This window comes from Eubalaena glacialis, chromosome 5 (genome assembly GCF_028564815.1).
Source record: "Eubalaena glacialis isolate mEubGla1 chromosome 5, mEubGla1.1.hap2.+ XY, whole genome shotgun sequence".
NCBI lineage: Eukaryota > Metazoa > Chordata > Mammalia > Artiodactyla > Balaenidae > Eubalaena > Eubalaena glacialis.
The window spans coordinates 55700784-55712180 of record NC_083720.1 but is presented as its reverse complement, the minus strand read 5'-3'; the positions used below and the strand labels follow the sequence as shown (position 1 = coordinate 55712180).

The 11397-nt window shown below is 35.3% G+C and overlaps 1 protein-coding gene across 1 annotated transcript; it reads right to left on the bottom strand.

The window, feature by feature from the left end:
• Positions 1–4663: 4663 nt before the first annotated feature.
• LOC133091773 (cytochrome c oxidase assembly protein COX16 homolog, mitochondrial-like) lies at positions 4664–10932 on the bottom strand. Its single transcript, XM_061190999.1, has 3 exons — positions 10826–10932; positions 7311–7407; positions 4664–4966 (listed from the first exon to the last, which is right to left on the bottom strand). Exons 1-3 carry the CDS (start codon positions 10930–10932, stop codon positions 4664–4666), a joined length of 507 nt encoding a protein of 168 aa, XP_061046982.1.
• Positions 10933–11397: the final 465 nt, after the last annotated feature.

Here is an 11397-nt window from a genome sequence, read left to right as displayed (position 1 = left end):
ACCATTTTAAGAAGTTTGAAAATACCAAATGTTGATGAGAATGCAGAGATATGATAAATTACTGGTCCCAACTCTTCACTCCCCACTATGTCCACATCTTTGCCATGTAACCAAGCAGTATTTCCCACCAAAGGTGGAGTATATTTCCCCACTTCTGACTTTTGATTAGCCTGTGGGCTTGCTTTGGCCAGTGGGGTATTAGTAAAAGTAGTGTTAGCAGAAGCTTTGAAAGTGTGCGTGCTATTGCCTTGCTCTCTCATGCACCTGCCATCACCATAGGAAGTTGGAATGAGGGGCACACGGAGCATACTTAGACCCACACAACTACAGTGTGAAGCAGAGACAACCCACAGATTATAATACTGAGAATAAATGATTGCTATGGTCAGCCACTGCATTTGAGGTGGCTTGCCAGCATCACTGTAGCAATAACGAACAAATGCAGGGGCAATGGGAACTCTCACAAATTGATGGTGGAAGTACAAATTGGTATAAACATTTTGTAAAATAATTTTTCATTACTTATCAAATATAAATATGTAAATATTCCTCTAAAACCCAGAAATTCCACCCCTGGGCAAATACTCTGGAGAAAGTCAAGATACATTGAAAAGAGTGTTTAAAACATTGTCTGTAGTAATCAAACCTGGAAAAATCCTAAATAGAATAAATAAATATATACATTGTAAAATATTCATAAAATGGAATACAATATCACTCAGGAAAAAACCAATTTGCTACACATATCAATATGCAGTCTATAAACTAATATTGAAAAAAGAAGAATGTTATTCTACAAAGCATACACTTTGATTCAATTTTATAAAGTCCCAAAACAGGTAAAATAGTTTTACTGCAGTATTTATTTTACTGCATTTATCCCCAAGATTAGTGTTCAAAAATGTATACATAATATATGTATATAAAACATATTCATCATTGGCTCTCCTGCATCTTGGCTTCCTTCTATTGAAGGAATTTCCACCATGAGAATTCCTATGTGCCTAACTCTCAGGTAAGAAGGTGAATACTTCTGCCACCATCCTGACTTCTAGGTCATGAGTATATAATCTAGGTTCAACAAGAAAAATACCCTGCCTGGAACTTCTAGGCTAAAGTAAAGGTCCTGGAGTCCTTGCCTGGTTTCGGAGAGATTGTGAGCAGGTGGGTAAATGTGGATTACTTGACCCCAGACTTCCCCAGTCTCTCTTATCCCAGTTACTGCAGCCTAATGACTGGTGAGTACTGTGTCCTCCTCCAGACGGGGAGGGGCGGGCTGGAGTCCAACAGGAGCAGTTAGCTCCTGGCATCAGAGTCTTATGTAAATGTTCAGGTTTCCCTCATCCTTTGGGACACCAGAGATAGGCAGGAAGTGTGTGTTCTTGGCTGAGATTTTTTTTTCATGGGTGTGTTGTTTTCCAAAGTTATCCCCAGGACCTGTTTTGGATTCTCAGTGTGGAGAGCAGAGAACTACACGAATAGATGATTGTTAAAGTGGTTGTTTGTTTTACAAATAAAAGATTCCAGCCTACTGCATATTTTCTAAGTTCAAAAAAAATTAAATAAATAAAGGTAGAGCAGTGAAGAATTTATGCTCTTACAAAACCAGTGTTCCCAGTGACCATAGTCGCCATGACAGTGCCTTTCTTTGGCAAGGTTTTGGCTGGCATTCTAGCAATCTAACTTCCTTTGAACTTTGATGTAGTTTTTGCTTTGTTTTTCACCCTAAGTTATCAGTGTCCTGGAAATTTTCTGCGTAAACCACTACACTTTCAGTAAAGTCTCCTCCTTAATGAGCCGGTGATTGCTAGGGCTGGCCACTGAAAAACCTGGAGGTACTATCTAACAAGATCTTAAGATGGACAAAGACTGCTTAGGATCTTTTTTTCAAGTTTGGGTCAACAAGGTATGTAGAAAAGAATATGTCCAGCCAACCATATGTCTACCTTACTACCAGGTATCTGAGGCCCTGGATAAACCTGAGTCAGTGATTCAATTTTTCATAAGTAGACACTATTTTCTAAATTATTTTGAAACTAATCTCCAGTGAGCAAAGAGGCCTTCGTTTTTCTGTTCAGAACGTGCCATGAGGTTTGCTCTGAGCCATCCTGTCACTCCACAGGAAATTGCCTCATTAACTTTGGTGACATTATAAGAGCAACCGTATTACCTCATGATGTTGGAAAATACATTCAATCGCCATTCTACTGCTTGACTTTAGCATTCTCTGTGACTTCTAAAAGGGAATTTGTCCCTTTGAAACTGCTACATCCTTTTATTTTTCATGTTTAGTAATACAAAACCCTTTGAAAAGCCTGGACGTGTTTATAAACCATGATAATTTGTAACAAACAAAAATATAAAGGAAAAATGTCGTGCAGAACAGAGTAAATCCACATGAGACACTGGTTTCACATCCAATTTGACTCTAGCAGCAAAATAAGAGTGCCAATCAACAAAGGGAAAATAAAAGGCAGGAAAAACCAAAAGGCTGACAAACAATTCTGAACATGAAATAAAGGCAGCAACACAGAAAAGCAAACTGAAATAAGGCAAATGAATTCTAAAATAAACAAAGGTAACCCATCATGAAAATAATTGATGAAAGCAAAAAAAAAAAAAATAATCATGCTAAGTTGAATGATAAAGAAAAAAGGAAGGAAGAAAATTTAAAATTCAGATTTAATTTTCTCAAGCAAGAAAGGATGCACTAAAAGAAGAGAGGACAAGAAACCCTAGGAAAAGGGAGGGAATATTATAGTGTGCGCAAGTTCTATACCATAAATCTTAAGATGCCTGAGAGACTTGAGATAGTCTCATTCTTTATTAAACACATGTAGAGAAACATTTTGCTGTTCTCAAAACTACACTCACTCACTGTTACTGTATTAGGGAATAAGGGGTTCAAAGCAGAAAGAATTTCAGATTCAGTTTTCAGTGTTAAGCTTCCATAAGTACTTATAGACATAAAACAGGTCAGAGAAGAAGGGCGTGGTAACACATTCTGAAAACCAGTGACCCCATAGTATATAAATCTTTTCAATAATTTATTCAGCTAGATATTTAATTAATGGACACTTTCCTTCCAACTAGTGTAGGGTACTCTCATCATATGTCATTTCCATAAAGTATAACTAGACAAGATTAAATTTAAATACTTATTTTCAGTGCATGGGGATTTTCAAAGCAATCTCACAGATGCTAAGAGTTTCTCATTAATAAAGTTCTCACATTGTTTCCACACAGCTCATAGGAAGAGGTAAGAGGTATTTTTCATAAATACTGTGACATTTTCTGGCAAACTTTCTCAACTGAAGTTTATGAGAGAATTAAGCCACATATAAAATGATTTGTGGGGTTTCTTTCAATAGTACAGTTCTAGATGCAAGGGAGAAAAGAAAACTCCTTACATACAAGAGATGACTTAAGACGTTGCTTCTCAAAGGGTCTCAGCATCACGTAAGCATTTGTTAGAAATGCAAATTATGAGTTCCTACCTCAGACGTACTGAATCAGATATTTCGAGTGGCAGAACTAGGCAATATGTTTTTTAATGAGAACTACAGGTGCTGATCTTTGCTGAAATTTATTTATTGATTTACTTTTAATTGATTAAATTTTTATTGACGTAAAGTTGATTTACAATATTATATTAGTTTCAAGTGTACAACATAATGATTCAATATTTTTATAGATTATACACCATTTAAAGTTATTACAAAATAATGGCTATATTTCCCTGTCCTGTATCTTTTAATTCCCTTCCCCTATCTTTCTCCTTCCCTTTTCCTGCTCCCTACTGGTAGCCACTAGTTTGTTCTTTACATCTGTGAATCTGTTTATGTTTTGTTATATACATTTGTTTGTTTTATTTTTTAGATACCAAATATAAGTGATAATATTCCATATTTAGTATTTGCCTTTTTCTGTCTGAGAAGTCTGTGTTCATTTTACTGCATTTACCCCCGAGATTATGTCATTTAACTTGGTGTCAGAAAGAGGTGAGGTGAAGTGTACTAAAACCAATGAGCATTGGGATGCATGTACCTTTTCAGATTAGTGTTTTCATTTTCTTTGGATATATACACAGGAGGTGGGTTTTTAGAGAATAAGGTAGCTTTATTTTTAGCTTTTTTGAGGAAACACCATACTGTTTTCCATGTTGGTTACACCAATTTACATTCCCACCAACAGTGTACAAGAGTTCCCTTCTCTCCACACCCTTGCCAACATTTGTTATTTGTAGATTTTGGATGATACCCATTCTGACAGGTGTGAGGTGATATCTCATTCTGAGTTTGACTTGCATTTCTCTGATGATTAGCTATGTTGAGCATCTTTTCATGTGTCTGTTGGCCATCTATATGTCTTCTTTGGAAAAACCTGAATAGACATTCAGGTTATCTGCCCTTTTTTTTTTTCAGCAGTATTCACATTTTTATTGAGCAGTATGAAGTATATGTGGTCAACATTGTTACCTTCATTTGCAAATAAATGATTTAGGACGTATGAAAACCTGTACTTGACTTTTTATCAAGAGTACTTGTCATCAAATTACTCTCATCCAGGCTTCTGCAGGTCTGGAACTTTCTTTCCACTGGATAGGAGTATATAGTGGGAACTTCAGTTGATAACACTTCTATTTAAAAAGAAAAAAAAAGAATCAGCATAGGCAAGTTGTCTTAGTCTTAAGAATTTCTGGGTTTCTTCCTTGGAGAAGGTCAGGATCTTCCCAAGGCCTGGGTCCTTGAATATTCTTCCACTCATCAAAAGTGGAGTCCTTTGTTTTCTCATACTCTGATTCCAATGACACTTTATTCATTTTCAGCTTTTTTTCTAACTCAGGATCAATTTTAATCTTCACAGCATCATAATGGATTTGTGAAAACTCACGAAGACCAAAAGAACCTCCAACAATCAGCAACTCCTTTCCTTTGCCTCCCAGTGCAGGGCCCTTCCAGAGTCTCTGCCCATTTTTTAATTGTTTTTTTTTTTTTTTTTTTTGACATTTACTTGTAAAAGATATTTATGTACTTTGGATATTAACCCCTTATCTGTCATATCATTTTCAAATATCTTCTCCCATTCAATAGGTTGTCTTTTCATTTTGTTGATGTTTTCCTTTGCTGTGAAAAAACTTTAAAGTTTAATTAGGTTCTATTTGTTTATTTTTGCTTTTGTTTCTTTTGCTTTAGGAGACAGATTAAAAAATATATTGCTTCAATTTATGTCAAAGAGTGTTCTGCTATCTTCTCTTCTAGGAGTTTTATGGTTTCAGGTCTTATATTTAGGTCTTTAATCCACTTCGAGTTTCTTTTTGTATATAGTGTGAGGAATGTTCTAATATCATTCTTTTACATATAGCTGTCCAGTTTTCCCAACATCACTTATTGAAGAGACTCTTTTCTCCATTGTAAATTTTTGTCTCCTTTGCCACAGATTAATTGACTACGAGTGTGTGGGTTTATTTCCAGTCTCTCTATTCTGTTCCATTGATCTATGTATCTATATTTGTGCCATTACCATGCTGTTTTGATTACTGTAGCTTTGCAGTATAGTCTGAGGTCAGAGAGGATGATATTTCCAGGTGTTTTTTTCAAGCCTTTCTTTTGCAGTTTTGTGGTTCCATACCAATTTTAGGATTATTTGTTCTAGCTCTGTAAAACATGTCATGGGTATTTCAATAGGGATTGCATTAAATTTGTAGATTGCTTTGGGTACTATGTACATTTTAACATTAACTCTTCCAATCCAAGAACATGAGATATCTTTCCATTTATTTGAATCATTTTCAAATTCCTTCATCAATATTTTATAGTTTTTAGAATATAGGTCCTTCACTTCCATGGTTAACTTTATACCTAGGTATTTTATTCTTTGTGATGTGATTTTTAAATGGAATTTTTTCTTGCATTCTCTTTCTGATATTTCATTGTTAGTGTATAGTAAAGCAACATATTTCTGCATATTAAACAAATAAATACCTATCCTTCTCAAACTGTTCCAAAAAATTGAAGAGGAGGGAACATTCCCAAAGTCATTCTATGAGGTCACCATTACCCTGATACCAAAACCAGACAAAGACACTACAAAAAAGGAAAATTACAGGCCAAGGTCTTTGATGAATATGGATACAAAAACCCTCAACAAAATATTAGCAAAATAAATTCAACAATACATAAAGAAGATCATACCCCATGACCAAGGTGGATTTATTCCAGGGATGCAAGGATGGTTCAGTATTCTCCAATCAATTTGATATACCACATTAACAAAAGGAAGGATAAAAATCACATGATCATCCCAATAGACACAGAAAAAGCATTTGACAAAATTCAACATCTATTCATGATAAAAACTCTCATCAAAGTTGGTACAGAGATAGCATAACCATTATAATAAAGGCCACTTATGACAAACCCATAGCTAACATCATACTCAACAGTGAAAAGCTGAAAGCCTTTTATCTAAAATCCAGAACAAGTCAAGTATGCCTACTCTTATCACTTCTATTTAACATAGTATTGATCAGTGAGCTGGAAGACAGGACAACAGAAACTTCCCAAACCAAAATCCAAGGAGAAAAATAGAATAATAATAATAAAAGAATAGGGAATTCCCTGGCTGTCCAGTGCTTAGGACTTGACGCTCTCACTGCCAGTGGCCCAGGTTTGATCCCTGGTCAAGAAACTAAGATCCTGTAAGCCACATGGTGCAGACAAAAAAATAAAGTAAAAGAAAAGAAAAGAAAAGAAAAGAAAAGAAAAAGAAAAGGACACCCAAGAATTATGGGACCATTTCAAAAGGTCTAACATATGCCTAATTAAAATAGAAGGGGAATAAACTTGTCACTGCCTTTTAAGAGTCTTCCAGAGTGCATACACAACACTTCTGCTTCTTCTCTGTGGCCAAAATTCAGTCCTATAACCTACAAAGGAGGCTGAGGACTGTAGTCTTTTATCTGGGCACATTGATCAGTGTTCTACTACTCAGGAAATTTTGGAGAATGAATGTTGCCTGTGGAAAAGTCTATTCTATTTAGCTAGAAGTAATGAAGCTGGGGATCAAAGAGTTTGGTTCTGAAAACACCTTTGGCACCCTCAGGTGGAAGAACTTTATACTGTTCTGTTTATTTTCTACTATTATGAGAGGTACATAGTCATTCACTCTGACTCTACATGGGTAGGTTGGTCTGGTACAGCCAGGTGCAAAGTCTACATAAACTGTATCAGGATGTGAGTATATCTTGCCTTAGAGATATGATTTCTAATCCTCTTATCAACATGGTAGCTAGTGAGTGGAAGTCATACCATAATGCTGAAAAAATTCAGAGGATTAAGTTGTACTGGGGTACCAATCCCAGGCATCCCAAGATGTAACCATCCAGAGTAAGGCTTGTCATCAGGTCTGTTGAAATATGAGGGAGAAAATAGTTTAATTTGGATGAAATACCAAGTGGATTAATGGAAGAAAAAAATTTTTAAAAAGAGAAAAAAAAAACCAGAGATAACGTTGCAAAGCTAGAATGGACAATGAATGCAGGTAACCTTTCTGGCCAGGCTAAATAACTTAATTTTGTAATTTTATGGGAAATGGGAAACTATCAAATTTTAGAGTAGGTTGAAAAAGCTGAGAAGTATTCAAGGAAAATAAATTGCAAACACTTGCTGGCTTTAAAGAGAAGGAAATTGAAGATGGGAAAAACTGATTGGTGAGTGGTACATTTATAGTAGAGGTAATAGATAAAGTAATAAGTAAATTCGAATCATGTTGAAGGCAATATCTACCTAGTTCCCTAATTTAGCCATAGACATCTTTGAAAACATCCAGTGCCCCCAAAATCTACACCTCACTGGAAGTTGCCTTGAATTCCACATTTGACTGTAGACTGAAGAAAATAGTCTGGAATTTTAGATGCACTGCAATATTTACTTTGTGCTTATTAAATATACTTTCTTCTTTTGGAGGGAAGAAATTGTTCATTTTATTCTGTTCTTTGCCTGGGATTGGAAAATATCTGTTAATCAGTCTGAAGTTCAGATCTTCTTTGAACAGTTATGTTGAGAGTATGAGGTATACTGGCAAAAAGAGAACTCACTGTCTGCTCACTTACTCACCAGAAGTTTAACATGTTGAGGAACATCTTGTATTATTTGGAATCTATCCATCATTAAACATAAATGAGAAAGAGACTGTGATACACAAATGTGCCAGTGCCAAACGGATGCATGTATTAAAGACACTGTAACCATCTGGACTCAATATGGGACCCAGAATGTTCCCATTTATCAAATTATAATTCCCATACAATATTTTATATCTGTAATTCAATGTTGATGAAAACAGAATTGTTTTCAATTTGTCCAAGTGGGTTTCAGCAGTAGTGTAGAAAGTTAACACATTTATCAGCAGGGGAAAAGATTGGTGGCCAATAAAGAACTTTAGTAAAACTCCCTTGGCTTTGTGGAATGAAGCACAGGGACAAATGCTAGTCACCATCAGAGGAGCATTCAAAATTTTTAAGAATGGACATATTTGAGGATTATTCTTATCTTCATCTGTCTAAATTCATTCTCCCAACCATTAAATCGCTCCCCCCTTCTTATCACTTATTTGAATATGAAACAGATTTCAAAGTTGAACTCAACTTTGCATATCCATAAAATTTTCTTAATCACTACCATTCATTCCATTATATAATGAGCTTTCCCTTCCTAAAATTGGATACGTTACTGCTTCTACCAGTCACCTGCTTTTAACATGTACTATCTATATATAGAATAGAGGTCTTCTTTCCTTCCTTTCTTCCTTCTTTTTCTATCCACGTACCTTCTATCCTTTCTTCTTTCTTCTTTCCTTTTTTCCCCTAAGAAACAACTTTTGTCATAAAAACTTACATGCCAACCCAAATAAATAAAATAAGAAAAAAGAGAGAAAGGAGTAAGAAGTCCTATGCTTTGTCTAATAAGCCCACCTTGTACCTGAAATGCCTCTATTGAAACCTTAGGATACCTCAATAGACTGTTAACATAAACTGTAAAAAATTTAATATAAATCACACAGTAGTGAGTATTGGCATTCCCTTCTGTCCCTGCTATTGCTGCTTTGGATAACCAGTATCCTGTTCTTTCTCCTTGTTCTTAGATAATTGCTGACAAGAACACTCTTTCACTTCCAATCCATCCAGAATTCTTAATTCTTCTCAGGACTAGTTTAGGGAGGCATCTATAATGGCAGGATTAAAGGTATTGAACTGAAAATAAAAGGGAGCTCTTGGGAGCTCCTTCCTTCCCCCAGTATCCACTCTCTTCCCTCCCAAACATCATTAGGCATACTGAATCTTTTTTCTATCCCCTCACCTACCTCTCATCTGGCCACATTTTGCTTCTTAGCAAGATGTCCCAGAATCTCATGGTTATATTTCCATAATTTCCTAAATCTTTTTGCTCCCTGACATGTGTCATTTTTCTTTATTCTTTGATATCCTCAATGACCAAATACTGAAACGCAAAGCTTCAGATAAATGTAATCACCAGCAAAGCAGGTATTAAGGTCTTATATTAATATATACAGAACATTTTATTCCTAAAAGTAGGTAATGGAAAAAAGTAAAATAGGTGGGGCACAAAAGTACACCTTGTGTTTTATGCCATTATCATAGCCTTTCTAGTGTTAAAATATTTCATAAAACTCAAAATGATAATGTGCTTACAGAAAAATGATTAATTATTATATATTGACTACCTAAAATGTACTAAGCATTTTTCTGAGTGGCATGCATGTGTTTTATATCACATTTATTATATCATTGTAATCCCATTAAGAAAATATTATTTATCCACTTGTAACAAAAAGAAAAGCTGTGTTAAAGAAACCCTAAGGCAACATTTCCCTTCTTAATAGGAGAGTTGGGATTTGATTTCAGATTTATGAGCTTCTCCAAAGTCATATCCATTTTACTGCATTTACCCTTAAGATGATTTCATTTAACTTGGTGTCAGATAGAGGTGAGGTGAAGCTTACTAAAAACAATGAGCTTTTGGCATGCAGAGGTTATTCTTCCAGGCAGTAAAATAAAAGGGTAGGATTAGATATCTTGTTGATGAAATAGTCATCACTCATCCTTGCTCTTTCCTGTTTGCCAGCACCTGAAATTTTGTAACAGAGAACAAATCTGACCCCTTTAGCTCTAACCCTTGTGCTCTGTTGCCTGTGCTTCCTTATGCTGGCTCTGCATCTTTGTAAAAGAATGTTGCCTATAGCCTGAAATATACACCATAGCCCATTCTCAAGGCTCTGATCTTTAAAGGTATAACTCTTTTCCATTCATCTAGAGATACAAAGTCACAGAACATAGAATAACACTTGTCTTGTTTGAGGTTTACAGGAATGTTGTGACCAAACCCACATGGACAGTTACAAGAACAAAGGATTTCTGCTCCAAGAAGTTTGCAACAACCAGCCACACTACCTCCCCTTTTAGTATAAAAGAAGCATGAATTTTAAAATGGTTCTTTGATTCTAAGATTCTAAGATGGTTATTTGAAGCATTTGTCCACCATCTTCTTGGTCTGCTGTCTTTTCGAATAAAGTCTCTATTCCTTGACTGAACAACTCCTCTCTCTATTTATCGGCCTGTGGTGTGGACAGTGGTATGAGCCTGCTCTAAGTAACACTTTCTTTTTCAAAGCCATTACTAGGTGTGTCAGTTGATATCAGAAGTATGTATTCAGTGTCTAAATTTCTATGTGACCTTGAACTTGAAGTGCCAAGCAACTGACTTACAAACATGGTCAGTCTATGAGTTGACACAGCCTGAGTTTACCTTTTAATCTTTATAAGCTCTTTTCCACACTGAATTTTAAATCCGTGAGGACTGGCCTCTGCTTGATATATTTTGTCTAACAACTGCTTATAACAGGAAATTGTCATAACACGTTCTCAACAATATATAGTCTTTAGATTGCCATTTAAACACTTTCCAAGAGAATCTCAAAACTACACTTGGTACTTAGTAAGGATGGTGTCATGGTGTCTTCTATACACTCTGAAATAATTGTGATGCTTAAAATAGTTGTACTTGTTGACCTGCCTATTAACAAGTATATAAACAAAAATTCATCATATTTAAAAGAGTATTTTAATTTTTAAACATACATCAAAAAGATATATTTTATTTTGTTTTACTTTTTTATTGAGGTATAATTGACATATAACATTATATTAGTTTCAGGTGTACAAAATAATAACTCAATATTTGTATATGTTGTGAAATAATCTCCAAAATAAATCTAGTTAGCACCCGTCACCATATATCTGGACACATCTAAACTCTCCAAGCAATCTCACTTCTGCTGGATATTACACCCTTGGGCAGTGCTTGTAGTAAGGCTTGGG

Coding starts and splice junctions, on each gene's coding strand:
- LOC133091773 (XM_061190999.1), bottom strand. CDS start 10,932: ATGACAATTTCCTGTTATAAGCAGTTGTTAGACAAAATATATCAAGCA. Junction 7,408..10,825: donor GAGCTTATAAAGATTAAAAG/GTAAACTCAGGC, acceptor ATATTTCAACAG/ACCTGATGACAAGCCTTACT. Junction 4,967..7,310: donor TGAATTTTTTCAGCATTATG/GTATGACTTCCA, acceptor AAAAATGGGCAG/AGACTCTGGAAGGGCCCTGC.